At 38.1% G+C, this 19,760-nt stretch overlaps 1 protein-coding gene across 6 annotated transcripts in view; it reads left to right on the top strand.

Moving 5' to 3' along the window:
* The first annotated feature begins 1,605 nt into the window (after window positions 1–1,605).
* The window catches only part of LOC148971547 (uncharacterized), a 33,851-nt gene continuing 15,696 nt past the window's right edge, over window positions 1,606–19,760 (top strand). Inside the window, exons 1-14 of one of the 6 annotated variants that reach the window (XM_089122396.1) lie at window positions 1,607–1,774; window positions 1,982–2,042; window positions 2,123–2,149; window positions 2,655–2,723; window positions 3,390–3,412; window positions 5,502–5,922; window positions 7,221–7,607; window positions 7,690–7,761; window positions 8,014–8,406; window positions 13,350–13,742; window positions 13,844–13,924; window positions 14,879–15,259; window positions 15,339–15,425; window positions 17,235–17,648. In XM_089122396.1, coding sequence (XP_088978522.1) covers window positions 1,997–2,042; window positions 2,123–2,149; window positions 2,655–2,723; window positions 3,390–3,412; window positions 5,502–5,922; window positions 7,221–7,607; window positions 7,690–7,761; window positions 8,014–8,406; window positions 13,350–13,742; window positions 13,844–13,924; window positions 14,879–15,259; window positions 15,339–15,425; window positions 17,235–17,648 — 2,794 coding nt within the window. In that variant the 5' untranslated portion in view covers window positions 1,607–1,774; window positions 1,982–1,996. Of the gene's footprint in view, window positions 1,775–1,981; window positions 2,043–2,122; window positions 2,150–2,654; window positions 2,724–3,389; window positions 3,417–5,501; window positions 5,923–7,220; window positions 7,608–7,689; window positions 7,762–8,013; window positions 8,407–13,349; window positions 13,743–13,843; window positions 13,925–14,878; window positions 15,260–15,338; window positions 15,426–17,234; window positions 17,649–19,760 lie in introns of all 6 variants that reach the window. The other 5 variants (XM_089122395.1, XM_089122397.1, XM_089122398.1 and 2 more) reach the window with 5 other exon arrangements.

The raw sequence follows: 19,760 nt of genomic DNA, 5'->3' as shown, positions 1-19,760 counted from the left end.
TATTCAGCATGTTAAAAAATATATTAGTATGCACATTTATAATACTAATAACTAATAATTATGCACAATTTAATACTAACCTGGATTTGCCATAAATGCTGTAACAGTGTTGATGATTCTCACTTTATGTCCATCCATCCATCCGTCCATCCGTCCATCTATCTGTTTATCTGTCTGTCTGTCTGTCTGTCTGTCTGTCTGTCTGTCTGTCTGTCTGTCTGTCTGTCTGTCTGTCTGTCTGTCTGTCTGTCTGTCTGTCTGTCTATCTATCTATCTATCTATCTATCTATCTATCTATCTATCTATCTATCTATCTATCTATCTATCTATCTATCTATCTATCTATCTATCTATCTATCTATCTATCTATCTATCTATCTATCTATCTATCTATCTATCTATCTATCTATCTATCTATCTATCTATCTATCTATCTGTCTGTCTGTCTGTCTGTCTGTCTGTCTGTCTGTCCGTCTCTACAATGTGCAGGAGAGGAATGTGGAACATTCCTAAAGAGTCGAGTTGTTGTTCACTTCCTTAAACTTTCCAAGGCTAGAGCTGATTTTTCACTTTAAATGAAATTATCAACCATGGGATGTGCACGTCTGATGTTGTCAATTCAATCAATACATTACTGTTAAAATATACATATATGACAATGTTCTCACTTTTGGAAAGTACCAACATTTGTCTGTTTGACTTTTTTATGTAGGCTATTCTCTGCTGTCTTTCTAAATTTCCATGATTAGGATTTGTTGCTGTTTCTCATTGTTCTTTCATTTACTGTCGATTCCCAAAATATTAGAGACACATTTGTCTAATGCTGATCTGCAAACGAGCCTGCCGTCTCCCAGCTGTTTTAAAAGGCATTACAGTTTACTTTAGGGTTTAGCTTTGAGGTGTTTGTTGCAAAAAACATTTGATTGGTATTTTTTTGCATTTCTGTTATGATTGTATTAGTTTGCATTTCTTACAAACCTTGACCACTGTCTGCATCCCTCCAGATGTCTTAGGGATGAACTCTAAAGATTTTAATGTGACCATTATTTAAACTAATAATTAATTACATGCAAGTCGGCCTGGCAGCCTATTGATTAAAAAAGTGGACCTTTTGCAGTTTTTCTCCTGCTTTTGTATTTAATTATGAAGTTGAAATACATAATTTTCTTGTCTGCGGGTTAACGAGCACCTAAAATATTCACTGCATTGTTGTCAAATTGCTTCCTCATGAAACACCTTGGTCAGTCCATACACAGTTCATAAGTTTAAAGACCACACTGACAACAGAATAGATTTAATGAACTTTACTGAAATATTAATAATAATTCTTCTCATCATCATTTCTTGACTCTCTGTCGATGCCGCTTTGCTTGTTTACCATCATTAAATTAACATAAATCTTTCCATTGACCTTTGGGTCACTCACTGTGTGTTTTAAGGTTCTATTTTTGTACATTTGCTTTTAGAAAAAAACAAATCAAACTGTCCCGTCGTCATTCCATCTTCACATCTATTCAAGCACAGAGTGAAAGAATGTATTTCTCAATGAAGGTGTGCACAAGGAAACACTCAGTGCATATAACAAATATCTCAATGTCAGATTAAAAAACTGGTTTAAGATAATGTTGAGAAATGACATCTAGTTCCAGTAAAGATCCACCTACAGGTATATAAGACACTGATGAGATCGTGAGATCTGCAGTTCAGCATCACTGTGTTAAACTACTGAAGAGAGAATCTCATAGACCATCATCAATCTGAGATCTGACCTCAGGTAAAGTTACTTCAACTTTGGATGGATCCAAATGATTTTGTAAAGTTCGGCTGTTTTCTATATTTTGTCAAATTTGCTTATCTTTGAATGTTATGGTTGTTTTACAAATGTGCACAACAAAGAAAGAATAAATACATCAAAATATAAGACACACATTTCGTGTGTGTGTGTGTGTGTGTGTGTGTGTGTGCGTGTGCGTGTGCACAGGTGCTGTTTGACACAATGAGGTTTCTGATCTCACTGTGTGTGTCGCTGCTGATGATTAATGGTGAGTGTTTTATAATCCGTCTAAATAAAAAATAAAACTGATTTTTTCCCCCCACATTAATGATATTGTGTATTTAACAGGTGAAATAACCAATGGACAAACAACAGGTTCAATCATTGTTTCACTTCATCCAATCTTCAATTCACACTTTGTTTTTCATAAAAATGTTGAAATAAATGTGTATAATAGAAATAATTCATATGATAAAAGAGTTTTTCTATTGATTTAAAACCTTCTCATGTTTTAGCACTTTATTACACGCACTGATTTTCACACGCTCTAAAAATAATGCTGCAACCCAAATGTTGGGTTAAAATGTAATTTCAAATTTTAACCCAACTTCAACTTTGTTTGAAGTTTGAAGATATGTATATACATATATACATATACAGTCATTATAGCAAAACAAATCCCTCGCAACACAATCATGTCATTTTCATCCAAATGCATTAAATAAATACTTTGTAAATGTCTGACAATCTTTATATCTCACAATTGTGACTTTGTTTTATATGTTTTATCTCTCCTGTGCATAGATATTTACATGTGTCCTCTGTAAATGTAAGAGTTGTTTTTTTTAATGTAATAGTCTATTCTTTTTTTTTTCTTCAGTTGTAAGTACTGTAGCAGAGACGACCACAATCCAAACCACGGAAACTACAACCATGGAGATAACGACTGGTAATAAAATGTTATTTATTATGCTAGAAGATATTTATTTAGGATTAATATGCCATATAAAACCTATATATGCCATGTAAAACCCATGTGTTACAGTTGCATTTTATTTTGCATTTGTAACATAATCCAATAAATTTGATGTGTGTGTATATATATATATATATATATATATTAGGGCTGTGCAAAAGTTAATTGCGATTAATCGCATCCAAAATAAAAGTCTGTTTTACATAATATATTTGAGCGTGCTGTATATAATTATTTTGTATATGTAAATACCTTTGCATGCATGTATATATTTAAGAATTATTTGCGTTTAAATTCTGTATATACTGTATATATAAATACATAATCTATATTATATAAATATAAATATTTTATAGGAATAACACATTTTCTTAAACATATACTTGCATGTGTGTGTATTTATATATACAAAATAATTATATACAGCACACACAAATATACTATGTAAACACAGACTTTTATTTTGGATGCGATTAATCGCAATTAACTTTTGCACAGCCCTAATATATATATATATATATATATATATATATATATATATATATATATATATATTGCTAAATATCTAATTATATACATATCTAAGATTTGCGTTAGATATGTAGATAATTATACTTATATTGTGTACTGTATTTACAGGTGAAATAATCAATGGACAAACAACAGGTACAATCATTGATTTACTTCATCCTTTACTTTATCCTTTGTTTTCCATTAAAAAACATAGAAATAAAAGTAGTAGCGCAAATTGATATTCACATAGTGTTCAAAAATTGTAACAGTAAAAACTTTAACGTTCATAACCATTGGTTAACAGTTACGTTGTAGGCTATTATATCATGTAGGCTATTTTATAAAACTGTATTATATCTAACCTCAAATTTCTTTAAAATGAAAACCTGTAAACTGACATTCCTTAATTCCCTGGATGCCAGTTCACATGTGATGGTTTTAATTTGAATAATTATGTAGCCTATGTGTGCAACTGTGCATTAAAAGTACCATTTCGGCAACGAGAACGTTTCTGAGCTAAATGAAGAAAAGAAGTTGTGTTCTGGTGAATGGCGTGTTTATTGGGCCAATCAGATAATAGTGAATCGAATGTCAGCCAGAAGCTCATTTGATTGGCTACATGATGAAGGTGGACCCGCCCTCCTCTTCGCTCTTTCAAAACTCAATGAGTGAGATAATGGTGCCAAAACTGGAAGTGCAACTGTGCAGGTAAAAGAAAGACGCAACTGTACAAATCGGGTTATTTCAGGAACTTTCTTGCCACATGCACACAAGTGAATTAGACATTTGCAACAGTTTATTTTTTCCACAAAGTTTAATTTTACGCGATTAATTTGTTTTGTAGTTCCTGCCTCTACTGTTTTTACACTTGAAAGGCGATTTACACCTTTATAAATATTATCTTGTGCATGAAAATTTAATTTACGCCTGCAATCTTCTTTATGGCATCATATTATCTTCATGGTATAATACTCATGTGTAGCCTACTATAGTGAGTTGAAGTTCATGACAAATCATGAGCTGGATTTACTAAATCAACAGTGAATTCATAATGATTGGCCCCCCTCAAATAAAGTTTTATCTTTATCATTATTTTACTAAATAGGCTTCACATTTACTAACACAAACGTTCCCCGGGTGTGTTCCCAGTTTGGTTGTTCTTTTTGGAAACTTTAAATAATTATCAAACATGCAGTTTTTCATGCCATTATTCATGGGTGAATCCATAATGACTCCAATCGGTGTTAAGGATAGCTCTTCATTGGTTCATAATTAGTTCAGACTTTTAATTATCATTAGTTCATGTTGAATTAAAGGCACACTATGCAGGAATTACGTTTTTTTTCTCTCTCCAAAAAACAGTGACCCCTAGAGTCGCCGTGGAGTACTTGTATTTAACGTTACTGTCGTAATTGTAAATACCACTCACACAGACAGAGCGCCTCTGCCATAGACTGGTTTCTGCACTCACGACCTTACATAGTGTATATAGTCTGGCATAGTGTGCAATTTTTGCATTAAATAAGAGATCTAGCGCTAAAATGTGTTTTTTAAATCAAGCTGAGCACCCTTGAACGTTTTGTAGCATTTGTATGAACAATTTACTACAGTTGATCCTTTGTTTGTTGAAGTTTTGGAGTGACTATAAGAGCATTTTTGTTTAGTTTAATAACTACTTAGCATTTTCAAAACTTAATTTCGCCTAGGGCAACCGAAGGGCTAAAGCTGTCGTGACTCATACAAAGACAGATTAGTCATCATTATAATCAGTAAATATGTCTCCAATGAAATAAAACTTTGCCAATCTGATACGATCTGGTCCAGTCGCTTGTATAGTTGATCGATCAGTTTGGTCATCTGCATTTTCATCATTGGTGTGGGCGCTGATGTTCCAGATATGGTAAGGGGCATGACATTTCCGTCACTCGCTTAAGTTTTTTGGGCCAATCACAATGCACTGGATCGCTGGCCAATCAGAGCACACCGCGCTTTTCAGAACAATGAGCTTTGTAAAAATCAATGCTTTTTAAAAAGGTCGGTGGGGCATATAATATACAGTATGTGTAAAATAATTACTTTTTTACACCTAAAACTATGTAAATACATTACATTAAACCAAATACACAAAATAATGTTATTTTTAGAACCATAATATGACTCCTTTAATTTAATCTCATTTCACCATCCCAATATCTGTTTGTCACCGTTGTGAATGAGTCTCTTTTTCTTTTCCTCTCAGAACCAACAACTGATCCATGCTATGATTATAACACTCTTGATGAATCCTGGAGAGACATACGGCAAAGCTCATATCAGTACTCTGGTTATGACGACACTCTTGTTGAATGGAGCGGCTGGTATCGGCTGTATCTGAATGGAGAAAGTGCCCAGATGTCTGAGTGGTGTGTGAGTTATGTGGGATGTGGAGGTCAAACTGGACTGTATATCAGCGGTTCTCATCCAACACTTGAGGATGGAGTGGTGACCCGTCAAGTCTTGGGAGCTAATTCACAGTATTGGTGGTATTGGTGGGGGTATCCCAATCAGTGTGGCGCCTACAATTCCTCATCCATCCGAGTCAAAGCCTGTCCAGGAGATTATTACGTCTATGAATTTGTCAAACCCATCACATCAGCTCCAGGGCCTATGTACTGTGCAGGTACAATATTCAATCTTATCTTTAGGATTTTTGTAAGTATAAAGTGTAAATGCTCCAACTATTAAGTAATTTAGCTTTAGCATATGTAACCCTTATTACTAGATAGTAGAAATAATGTACATAGGTTTAATAGTCTAAAATAGCACAGAGGTTATTATGAATACGATGTGGACCAGAATCAGCAGATGCTAGATTTTTAAGAGCCTGAGACTTGAACATCAAATAAAAGAATACCACACCAGAATGACAGTTTAGATAACCTGTATTAAACTCACAGGGTAGAACATACATACAAAAAACACATTTATGAAAAATAACAAACTAATAAAGTGCGCACATAAACAAAACAAAACCCTCTTTTTCAGTACTTTTGAGCTCAGTTTGTCCTCGGTTCACCTTGCCTTTGTAGACAAGAATGCAGTTTCAACGTTGGGGCCCTTTATTTTTAGGTTGAGTTAGTGCTTGTCCTACCACAAAGAAGATGAAGAGGATGATCCGGACAGTTTATCTAAAGCGATTTGATTCGTTGTCAAACACGGTTGGCTCGCCACCCAGCCACCTGGACTGGGAATCAATGAGTCTCTCGAAGAACGTTCGGAACGTCTGGATCTGTATCTCTCCAGGACCTCTGCACGATGTTCCCCACTCTTTACCAAAACCTGACCATTTTAACGGAATCCATTGCCTTTAGCTCCGTGACAACAGTGGATACAGGCACAGCTTTCGTTTACACTCAAGCAGATAACGCAGCCTTCTATGCTCAAGTGCAAGCGCCAAAAGAACGTGCAGTGACACGAAACTAGACTAGAGGTGTAACTGTAACAGAGCCTAGCGGGCAGCTGATTTTTAGTAATTAATTGTAATTAGTAAGAATCAGTGGTGTGCTGTTCATTATCTATTCTATATAGGCTAGTAGGTTATGTAACAGATAAATAGCATCTAGATATCTTTGTTACACAATTCCTCAAATCACACTTTAGGCAATTTGTTCAATAGTTAATATTTAAACTAAAAATGTATATGAAAACATTGTGATATTACTCCACAGTCCTCTTGTCATATGTAGCCCCTCCTCAGGTGTTGCTCTGTCCCGTTCTACAGGGTTCTGTCAGACAGACTTGCCCCACTTTAGCCTGACAGACAGTACACCACTGGTTAGAATATAATTGCTCGAAATTATGTAATTAACCATCATAACTGGTCTTATGGTATAAAACTGAGTTTGCAAAAGTACTGTTAAAATAATACATTTTAATGTATAATACATTTTAACAGTACTTTTGCAAACTCCATGACAGTTGCTTTCCAAAGCATCAGCAGTGATCCCTGCTACAACTATGAGTCTCTGGATCGTCCCTGGAGAGCCAACAATGAACGTGGAAATTACATTTGTGATGAACGTTTCTCCTGGAATGGCTGGTACCGGCTTTTCTACTATGGAATGGACATCCGGATGTCAGAGACCTGTAGTTCATACAGCTGTAACACATACATCAACCTGTGGCTCAGTGATCCTCACCCTCAGATAGAGGATGGAGTGGTGATCAGGAAGGTCTGTGGAGGGACTTCTTGGGGAAGCTGCTGTGAACACAAGACAAAACCCATCAGAGTGAAAGCGTGTCCAGGCAATTACTATGTCTATGAACTTGTGAATCCACAATTTGAGTGTTCAGGATACTGCACAGGTACTGTGATTTTCTCATTTATTTCAGTATTTTAAACCTTTTAAAATGATTTCTGTCATGACATGAATTTCCCTCTTTTTAGATGTCAGCACTATTTCACAGGCGGTTTCCACTGTGAGTCCAGATATATTCACTGGATCCACCATCAACTTGAGTAAGTTGTAAATAATATTAATATTTGAGTGTTATTAAAGATCATATATTTCTTTTCAATTAAAGATTTGCATTACAGTTTAAATTGATTTTTTGGTGCATAAACATTTTCACTATTACACAGTTGCATTGTGTATGAATGGTTTATGAATCTCATTATTACAGTGTTTGACTGGTTCAGATTTGCGCTTGTGAAGTTCCTCATTGAGATATAACTCATTTGTTTTGGTCTCATCATCTCTCACTCTAACAGATTATGACCCGTGTAATAACTACAACACACTTGACAACCACTGGAGAAGCACACTCAATTACTGGTCTAGTTATGGACTCATAATTGATCATGATGACACTCGTGTAGAATGGGACGGCTGGTATCGACTCTTCATTGATGGATCAAGTGCTCAGATGCCTGAGGGGTGTTTTAATTATATGTCATGTGGAGGTTATATTTCTCTGTATCTTGGTGACTCTCATCCTCGGCTAGAAGATGGAGTTGTTACTCGTGAAGTTTACGGCTCCCGTGATTATCAGTGCAGTCGCTACAGATCCGACCCAATCCAAGTCAAAGCTTGTCCTGGAAATTATTATGTCTACAAATTTACCAGACCAACTCTTTCAATCCCAGCTCCTGTATATTGTGCAGGTATATTCATTATTCTTTATATCTAACATGCATATCATGAATTGTGTACGAGCGTATGGGACGCTCAGAGGGTTCGGTTAAGCACTAGTAGAAATGGTGGTGGGAGTTTCCGGTTAGAGAAACTGGAGCAAGAGAGAGTGTGTCCCAGCAGAAGGGTTTTATTCGGATTATTTCTGCATGTATGAAGTATTACAGGATTTTCTCATAGGTATGTGTGGTCTACAATGAACAGAAAACAAAATACAGTATACATTTGCTAGTATAAACAGTTTACAGATAACACAAATTATTTAGCTTAAATATCTGCATTATACTACAGAACATAAACAACTGAACAGTATCAAACTAGTTTAGATTTAACTTTACATGACTGTGGTAGCATGCAATTCACACAAAAATATGATTATCCAAATTACTATATGATCTAGTACATTTCACGGATAATAGCAACTGAATACACAGAATATTAAAGTTTGATCAGCATAGAATGTAAAACAGACAACTTACTTTTCGATCAATCACTCACGGAAGTAATAAACATGCAGCAGTCCGCTTTGTGAGAAACAAAATCAGTCTCCTATGTATCTGAACTGCTCTTTGACACTAGTTCAGACATGTCCAGACTTGTCTATGCCCGTGCAAGCACCAACAAAGTCACATACATAAAGATACCTCCAGGGGGTATTGTTGGGCTTTCTTACATAGCCGCCCCAAAATGTTGCTCGCGACATTTGAACCTGGTAGAAAGCCCCTTTTAAATGTCAGGATTGATGTTGTCATCATCTATGAGTTTGGGAAGTGGAATTAACCGAGCCACGGGTCTAACATAAGTCCGATCTTGAACCTGAACGGCAACTGTCCTTATACGTCCATCAGGTCCAGGGAAGGTACGGGTCACTTTGCCCACTGGCTAGAGGGCTCGTGGAAGTTGTGGGTCAATTATGAGTACTACCTGGTCAATCCTGAGCTGGTCAGTATCCTTTTGCCATTTTTGTCTTTCCTGGAGACTTCGCAGATAGTGATTAATAAATCTTGCCCAGAAATGGTCCGCAAGTATTTGGCTATGCCTCCATCTCCTGGTTCCCAAAAGATTGCTGGAGTCATACATTACTTGTGGGAGAGAGGAGTCATGGCGACCCATGAGCAGGATGCTGGGTGTGATTGGGTCTGGGTCTGCGATATCCGACGATACGTAGCCTAATGGCTTGGCATTCATGATACCCTCCACCTCAATCAGAACAGTGTGGAGAACGGTTTCAGGGACTGTCTGTTCCTTTAGAATGACTTTCAAGGCTTGTTTCACTGATTTTACCTCTCTCTCCCAAATACCACCAAAATGCGGAGCACTGGGAGGATTGAATCTACAAGAGATTTTCTGTTCAGCTAATTGCTCCTTTAATCGGGGTGCCATAGCTTCATAGGCCTCTTTTATCTCTCGGTTTCCTCCAACAAAGTTGGTGCCATTATCAGAGAAGAGTTCGAAGGGCTTCCCTCTTCTAGCTATAAATCTCCGTAGAGACATCAAGAAGGCATCAGTGTCGAGACTCTCAAGTAGATCTAGATGGAGGCATCGGGTGGTCATACATTTGAAGACTATTCCCCATCTCTTTTCAGTTCGTCGTCCAATTTTTACTGTGAATGGGCCGAAACAATCCATTCCAGTGGAATAGAAGCTTGTAAAGCCTAAGACGAGCTGGTGGGAGATCTGCCATCTTGGGGATGCTAGGTTGGGCCCGCCACTTTTGACATTCGGTACAGCCGAGTTGATGTTTTTTGATGGCTGCTCTACCTTTCAAAATCCAATAGTAACGTCTGAGCTCTGCAAGAACCCTTTCTGGCCCAGGATGAAGGAGATTGGCATCATATTCCTTAATAAGGAGTTTTGTTATTTGTTGATTAGGATCGAGAACTATGGGATGAAGGGCATTCATGTCTATATGCTTAGCATGACACAGTCTCCCTCCAACCCTAATTAGTCCAGCATCTTTATCATACTCAGGAGACAAAGACACTAGCCGACTATTAGATGGTAAGGGTCGGTTTGATGAAACAGCCTTAACCTCCTCTGGAAAGGAATCTCTTTGGGCTTGTTGGAGAAGGAGCTTTTCGGCAGTAACGTAATGTTCAGCTATGTCTACTTGCAATGTGGAAGATTGAGCCGCCCCGTGTAGGTATGCCACCGTGGCCTTTACCAAGTCTTTCCAGGTGGTATACTGCTTTGCGTCTGGGAGATGTGCTTCAGGACTAGTGCATAGGTGCAGGCAAAGTGCTGACTTCTTTAACTCAGTATCTGGTTCAGGGTCACCAACTATCATGATTGGCCAGAATGCTTCTGATTGATACAAGAAGTCAGGTCCCTTAGCCCAACGGTACGATTGTGTCAACTCCTTTAAGGGTTTTCCACGGGTAATGTCGTCTGCTGGGTTATTACCAGAATCCACATACCTCCAGGAATTAACATCGATGAGGGACTGAATTTCAGCAACTCGAGTTCCCACAAAGACTTTATACCTGCAGGAGTCAGCCAGCAGCCAGTGAAGCAGAGTGGTGGAGTCGGACCAGAGAACAACTTGCCTGATGGGTACTGTGAGTTCTGTTGTGAGGACTTTTGCTACTTGTGCTCCAGTAAGTGCTGCACTCAATTCAAGTCGTGGCATTGACATTTGTTTCCGGGGGGCTACACGTGAACGAGCCAGCACAAATGAAATGTGTACCTGACCATCCTTGTCTTCTGTGTGCATATATACGACACTGAGCCGTAGGCCCTCTCCGAGGCATCACAAAAGATGTGTAGATCTCTGGTGAATGTTTCATCATGTACTTGAAATGGAGTGTAGCATCTGGGAATCTCTTGTTGATCCAAATCAGGTAGTTCCTGTACCCAGGTTTGCCATCTATTCCGTAAGCTGTCAGACTCAATAAGGTCATCCCATCCCACATGAATTTTCCACAGATCCTGAACGAGTATCTTGGCTTGAGTGGTGAATGGAATCAGGTACCCAAGAGGGTCATACTGCGATGCCAGTACCTTGTAGATATTTCTCAAAGTAGGTTCGGGACATTCCACTTGGCGAGGCTTGTATCCTAAGTAATCACTAAGACAATTCCATCGCAATCCAAGTGTGCCTTCTAAAAGATCTGGACTCTTTTGGGTTAACCATAGTTCACTACTTTGGGACCTTGCTTCTGATGGAAGGTGTTCAATGACTTCTGGTTTGTTGCTGGCCCATTGGCGTAGATCAAATCCTCCAGTAAGCAGCAATTGCCTCAAGCCATCTACCAGAGCTCTAGCCTTTTCTGTTGATTCCAGCCTTTGAAGACAATTGTCTACATAGAATGACTGAGTAACTGATTCTACGAGACTGGGATCAGTTTCGCTGTTGTCATGGGCTATCCGTTGCAGGGCATATATAGCACAACAAGGACTGCACGTTGTGCCAAATGGTAGAACTAGCCACTCGTATATCTTTGGCTGCTCGGTTTTTTGCATGTTTCTCCAAAGGAAGCGCAGGATCACCTTGTCAGCTGGCAGTAGGCGAACTTGGTGAAACATACCTTTCACATCTCCGCTCACAGCCACAGTGTGTTGTCTGAACCGAAGCAGAACTCCAAGCAAAGATGGACCAAGTGTAGGACCTGGAATGAGGAATGTTTTTTCCGTTGTGATTCACCATATGGTGTGGAATGTACCAGGATTCAGTGGACTTCTCAGCCTCCTGATTGGAGATTTCTGCCACGTAGCCAGCTTGCTCTAATTTGTTCATTTCAGTGCAGGATGCTTCAGAAAGATTTGGGTCTTTGGCGAGTCTCCGTTTAGTGCTGCGAAGGCTTGCCAGCACTGCTTCCTTAGGGGCTTTAAGGGTGCCAACATTTGGTCGTCTGAGCAAAGGAGTGGCATATCGTAGAAAGCCGTCCACCTCTATCCTAGAAGTGTATGTTTGTAGTACTGTCAGAGCATGCTGGTCCTGTTTAGAACGAGTGGCTGCTGTTTCATTAATGTAGGGCAGGGTGTCAATCTGCCAGAGACGATCAACGTTCTTGGGTAACTCAGCATTCTGAACATCGATAGAGATGTTCAGACATTGTTGATCACAGGAGGCAGTTTGGCTGTACCCTACAGGGCCTTGAAGAGTCCAACCAGGTGTGAACCGCTATTGGTGCATTAGGAGGACCCATTCGTATTGGTTGGACTGGTACAAGTAGGTGAGGCATGTCCGACCCAATGAGTAGCAAGGGTTGTGCTCGCTCAATCTGTGGCAATGGTAAAGACCGGATATGGGCATATTTGTGTTGAAGAGCAGCTGTTGGATAAGAGTGTTCCGATAGTCTCAGATTCGCTGCAGTGAAGGCATGATTTATCTGAAACATCTTGGTTGGGCTGTTTAGAGGTGACACTGAGAGAGAAACAGATGCTCCATTTAACTGATGTACATCCTGACGTATTGTACGTAATGTGAGAGTTTCAGGCACTGTGGTAAGGTTTAACTGTTCCACGGCTTGTGAAAGTACAATGCTACGCTCGGAGCCATCGTCTAACACTGCATATGACGAAAATATGATTATCCAAATTACTATATGATCTAGTACATTTCACTGATAATAGCAACTGAATACACAGAATATTAAAGTTTGATCAGCATAGAATGTAAAACAGACAACTTACTTTTCGATCAATCACTCACGGAAGTAATAAACATGCAGCAGTCCGCTTTGTGAGAAACAAAATCAGTCTCCTATGTATCTGAACTGCTCTTTGACACTAGTTCAGACATGTCCAGACTTGTCTATGCCCGTGCAAGCACCAACAAAGTCACATACATAAAGATACCTCCAGGGGGTATTGTTGGGCTTTCTTACAAATTGTATTGGTTTATATTCATATTATTAATGTGAATATATTTAATCTGCAATATAATGCTCTCTTTCTGTTTGTTCCTTAATAGTGCCTTTCTCCACCCCAAGTGTCGACCCCTGCTACAACTATACCAGTCTGGATGAGCCTTGGAGATCCACAGACAATTCTTCCTTTAACTACGATGGCATGTGTGATTATAATGTGGAGTGGAATGGCTGGTACAGGATGTTCAAAAATGGTGAAAATACTCAGATGCCAGAATCATGTATAAATGAAGGCACGTGTGGCACTTATAATCCACTGACACTCAACGCCGCTCACCCACAGCTGGAGGATGGAGTGGTCACCCGTCAGGTCTGTCTCTCCTCATGGGGTGGCTGCTGTTCTTACAAATCTCATCCTATAAGAGTCAAAGCCTGTTCAGGAAATTACTACGTTTATGAGTTTGTCAAGCCGATAGCTTGTGGAGCTTACTGTGTTGGTGAGCACTTACTCATGTGATCTTCAGCCATTTACTTACATGGATTTTGTTTGAATTAGAATTCAATTATTGTTGTTAATATAAAATGTTCCTAATACCAGATGCCTCAAACCAGTCCATCTCATCAACAACAGAGACGATCCCATCCATAGGATCCATTACTCCACCAATCACAACCACTGGTAAAGTATTGTCTTACTTCCTTCATAAACTATCTTGAGCATATTTTTGGACATGTATTTTTATTAAACATGATCTCTTGAATTGTTCCTGTTAATCACATTAAGTAAGTTCGTAGCTAAATTAATTTCTTCAGAAAATATTTACAAAAATCACATTAGTAAAAAGCAATTCAGCTCACAAATGATTATGCAATTCAAACTCTCTATATTTGAATGTAAACAGAAGGTATTTTTAGACAAAGTGAAGAACTAAAACTTTGTTAAAAGTGAAATCTAAACCACCAGTGTTTCTCAAACTCAGTTCATAACCCCTGTCTGCATACACCTACCACTAGAAAGAGGAAATTACTGCATGTACAGACAGATATTTATATATTATTATTATATCTGCATTATATTCGTCTATATATGTATGTGTTTATATATATAGTTTTACATTTTAGCTTTTAGTTTTACATTTATGCATTTGACAGAAATCCTAGATTTTAACTAGATCAAGTTACACTAATTCATATATATATATATATATAAGAATAAGAGTGTAATTTGATATCCTTTTATTCATTCATACAGATTCATAGTATATTGTTGTTCTTTGCTACAATGTCACTTACTTGAAAAAAAACTTTTTTAATGGGGGCACGGTCAGTTCTAAAATTAAGACATTTTAATTTTGAAAGAACAAACAAAATTATCATTTTCAATCAACAGTGTGTGGACTCAAAGGGACTCGAATTTGGCTGTTTTTATCTCGTTTTGTCAGCTAGATGAGAGATGTTCTGAAAGCTTACGACAAATTGTCTACAGACTCAACTTAAAATGCAAATGAAACAGTGAGCTTAAGTAAACAGTGTAAACTGTTTAATGACTTAACCACTACAGAAAATAGACATAAAAAAACATTTAATTATTAATTTCTCAATATATATATGTTTAATATTTCCTTGACAACAGCTCCCCCTGTTGACCCCTGCTACAACTACAATATCCTGGATGATTCATGGAGAGCCACCAACAATCAACATTCCTCTCAGATAATGTGCGACACTGCGGTCAGCTGGAACGGCTGGTACCGTCTCTTCATTCAGGGTCAGAGCGTTCAGATGCCGGACACATGTGTTGATGAGTATAGTTGTGGCACTCATGCTCCTCTGTGGCTGAACGGAGGACATCCAACAGTTGAGGATGGAGTGGTCACTCGAGATGTCTGCGGTCACTGGAGCAATAACTGCTGCGCTTTTCAGTCCAATCCCATTAAAGTCAAAGCCTGTCCAGGAGATTATTATGTCTATGAGTTTGTGAGGCCAACTGCCTGCCATTTGGCATACTGTGCAGGTAAATAAATTTACATGTGCCCTTCGTTTATGAAAGAGATAGTTGTTTATTTGAATCTAATATTTATAATTCGTTTCAGATTCAAGCACCATAAACACTACTACCACTGAGACAACCACAACCAAAACTACAACAACTGAAACTACAACTATGGACAATACAACGGGTAATATAACATAATAAGTGACAATCTGAAGGATTATTGTTTAGCATGAGCAAATCAGATCCATGTTATAAGTTTGTGATGCATGTAAATAATTTAAAATAATTGACTAGGCCATTTAGGCAATTATATTATCAGTCTACAGTATAAATTGAGGCCACAAGAAAATCAGAGCTGTGCAAATATAGCTCCTGTATTATGACCTATATTTCCACAGCTTTGATATCCTGTGGCCTCACTTATGTGGCTATGATACAGGACACATGGGTTATTTTATAAAAAAAATACAAACATTAGTCAGGTAATTTTAAATCTTACTTGTGAAAAGTAATTCCCCAGAGATAGTCCGTCGATTTGAGCAGGAATATGCTGCACAGTGATCTGGCATCTACCGCTGCTATGCAACACAATTCACCATTGGCTAAGCCACGCCCTAGAATGTAGATTGACCAATCACAGCACAGCCAAGAACGAGCTCCGACACTTTTTCACAGCGCTCCATTGACTTTCAACATAGACGACTCTGCAGGCTATTACTGTCGTAGTTTTATCAAAAATATGGTGCCTGCGGCATTTGTAACACAGATTCGCGTTTCCCAGAGAGGTTTGAGGGGGCTGTCCGTTTTTTTCCTTTCCAAAACCGAAGTGAAATCCTGACAAGTGTCGTGTTTGGATTAAACTGTATGGACGTCCTCAGTCAGCTAAACCCCTCAAAGATCAACAAGCACATCTTTTTTGCTTCTAACCTTACTGTGAAGTTATACTAGTTAGACCGTTTTGTTAGGTTATCATTTCAGTTCTCATACCGGTTAATAAATACAACGTTATACTCGTGTAGTCCGTTTGCTTTGTAATAACGATTATAGAAGTGAATAGAGACCTACCCAGCTTTGCATGAACAATGTTGCTCCCTGATCCTGATATTGTTAGTCCCAGCCTCCGTCTCCATTAGTAGGAAATGCGGTGGTTCTTTTTTTGACTGTGACCGGTAACGTTATGCTTTGCCCCTTTTTTGATGCCTTGTTGTTTCTTGCGTTTCACCTGTATGTCTTGAATATAGCCTTCGAACAAATATTGCAGCCCCTTTTTCCTACTTCTATCGGACACTTTATTTGCTGCTTTATAAAACTTTGATAACATTTCAGCAGGAAGAGCTGTTACAGCATAAGCCATGCAGAGCGCAGATGAAGTTTGACGGATGTAGCAACAGTAACTAAGGGGGGCGGGGCTTAGCCAAAGGTGAATAGGAATATGATCGGGCCGGATTTCTCAGTGCTCAGCGGCCAATAGGGCATCTAGTCTCTATATGATATCTATGTCTTCGATGCTGACGTAACATCAATAAACGTCTGAACCAACAGAACCTCAGAACAATGGTTCCACTATAGATTTGTACTGTTTATTAATTTGTTTATTTTTAATTATCCGTACAGTACAGCATGACACTCTTTAATTATCTGAGGAGGATCTTGAATGTTGTTTCCTTTTTAAGTTTTTATTTCAATAGGAAAATAATATTTTTATGTCATATTTATCATCAAAGTTCCAAAACAAAGAATAACATTGTCACGTCTATGTGGTGAAAGCAAATATAAATACTGTTACTAAAAAAAACTCAATTGAGATCAAGGGTCAGTTCTTTTTAAATTAGTGAGAGAGGGATTTAAAGGAAATGCTTGTTGTAAGTTAAGTATTTAATTCATCCTCATTTCACCATCCCAATATCTCCTCTTTCATGCAGATGTTAGATGTTTACCTGAACTCTTGTGTTTGTCACCTCAGTGAATGCATATTTTCTCTTTATTCTCTCAGAACCAACAACTGATCCATGCTATGATTATAACACTCTTGATGAATCCTGGAGAGACATACGGCAAAGCCCATTTCAGTACTATGAATATGATGACACTCTTGTTGAATGGAGCGGCTGGTATCGGCTGTATCTGAATGGAGAAAGTGCCCAGATGTCTGAGTGGTGTGTGAGTTATGTGGGATGTGGAGGTCAAACTGCACTGTATATCAGCGGTTCTCATCCAACACTTGAGGATGGAGTGGTGACCCGTGATGTCGTGGGAACTAATGCATTTTGGTATTGGGGGGAGTATTACAGTTATTGTGGCGTCTACAGTTCCTCATCCATCCGAGTCAAAGCCTGTCCAGGAGATTATTACGTCTATGAGTTTGTCAAACCCATCATATCATCCCCCCAGCCTATGTACTGTGCAGGTACAATATTCAATCTTATCTTTTGGATTTCTTATGTCACGATAAAGTGAAAATGCTCGAACTATTAGATAATTTAACATGCATCTTTTGTATTATGAAATAAGTATGTTTTAGAATCAGTGGTGTGCAGTTCATTATCCATTCTGTATAGTTGGTTATGTTACAGATCAATAGCATCTAGATCTCTTAGTCACACAATTCCTCAAATCACACTTTAGGCCAGAGGTTCTCAACCTTTTGCAAGCTGGGCCCCCCCAAAGCTGGTTCATTGCAGTTGGTGCCCCAGTGCCAAACTCGCCCCAATAATTAATTTTATTATTAATATTATGAGGAGTATAGGCCTATCATCATTTCTAGGCTATTATATATAATTATATGTGGTTACATGCTTTAGTTTTGTTGTTTATTATTATTATTATCATCATCAGTAGGCCTATTATCATTATTGCTATAATTGGAAATAGGCACCAGACCTCTGATCTTAATGTATGCTTTATTATTGTTATTATGATAGTAGGCACCATCTGCATTTTTTTTACAGAAGCTTGCAGGTAGGTGATGTTAATGTGAGACCTGAGCCTGATTTGCCTTGCAAAGATCCTCAATTCTTGGCTCAATGTTTGATAAACATAGCCTCAAATAATTCTGAAGTTAGCAATAACAACTAAATTATTGATAACACCTATAATGATCAATAATTGATGTCTGGATAAAAAATTAACTGTAAGGTAGGACACATACAGAAATTGAATAAAGTTATCAAACAGTCTGCACTGCATAAATTATAAATTATTTATAGACTAATCCTTATTAAAGCTACACAAGTTCAAGAGCAGTTAGTAATTTTCTCTGTTCCCTTTGTTCATTGATTAACTTTACTGACAGAACGCTTTATTGGCAGCTGGCCCTTTAAAATCAGCTGCTAGCTGAGACGCAGATCTCACACGAGTCACGACTCTTTTTGTCCTTCATAAGACTGAACTTATGTTATGAAAATACTCAACAAACGACATTTTGGCATAATCCAGCGCGAAAGAGAACTGTATTCTAGCGCACGGTCTGTGCATGCGCATTATAGTGGCGCCTGTTTTTCTGCGAATCACATTCAGGACATTCACAGGCAGCGCGAAAAATGTGTTTGTTTCAAATCGCTAATAGTACAATGGTAAATCATTATGCTAATTATAATCATTATGCTAATACATTATGCATAAATCATAAATCAGATGTACACCTATGTACAATAACATATCGATGTCCAGCAATCGATTAAAATAATACATTGTGTTTAATTTTTCGTTTAATAGCGAGATCCGACAATTCAACCCGATCTCACGGGAATTCGTACGAATTTTACGAGGTGGCTAATTCGTAACAATTCATACGACCTCACTCGTACAAATTAGTACGATTTTGCTAAATCGTACATATTTGATGAATTTGCCAATTCGTATGAATTCGTACGAATGACCTACCCCTGACCCCGCCCCTAAACCTAACCGTCACGTGGGTTTAGACAAATCGTATGAATTCGTACGAGTGAGGTCGTACGAATTAGCCACTTTTTAATCACTCGTACGAATTTGTACGAATTGGTCGTGAGATAGTGTAGGACAATTACATGCAAGCATTTCAATAGTCCAGTGGCAGAACTTTTGCCAAGTTTGCCAGAACTTTTCCCTCTGATTAAAACCGATTATGTTTGTCAGTTATATGTTTGTGTGGATTTTACTTTGTGATTTCAATGAAACGAATATAGAGTCTCCACAATGGATTAAAGCGCACAAAATGACGAATATGAAAAACAAACAAAAAAACCCCGAATATGACAGTTTCAGACTCACTCTGGGTGAAAGGACCTTAAACTTTTGAGGCTTGCGCACCTTTTTGATGAGAAATCAAGTGCCGTTTTCTAAAGTCTATGAGCGCAGCACACATGAATAAATTAAATCGACATACTGCAGTTAAATGAATAGGCCTACACTTGAGCAACCAACAACATACATCACATGACCACCTAACGACCATCACTTAATGACCATCACCTCACGATTGAAAACGTGACACTAATGACAGTTCAACAAACAAGTTAATAATATTAATTCACTTACA

Source organism: Pimephales promelas, chromosome 17 (genome assembly GCF_988280905.1).
Source record: "Pimephales promelas chromosome 17, fPimPro1.hap1.1, whole genome shotgun sequence".
NCBI lineage: Eukaryota > Metazoa > Chordata > Actinopteri > Cypriniformes > Leuciscidae > Pimephales > Pimephales promelas.
Note: the sequence above shows the minus strand (reverse complement) of the source record. Positions and strands in the feature narration are given on the sequence as shown.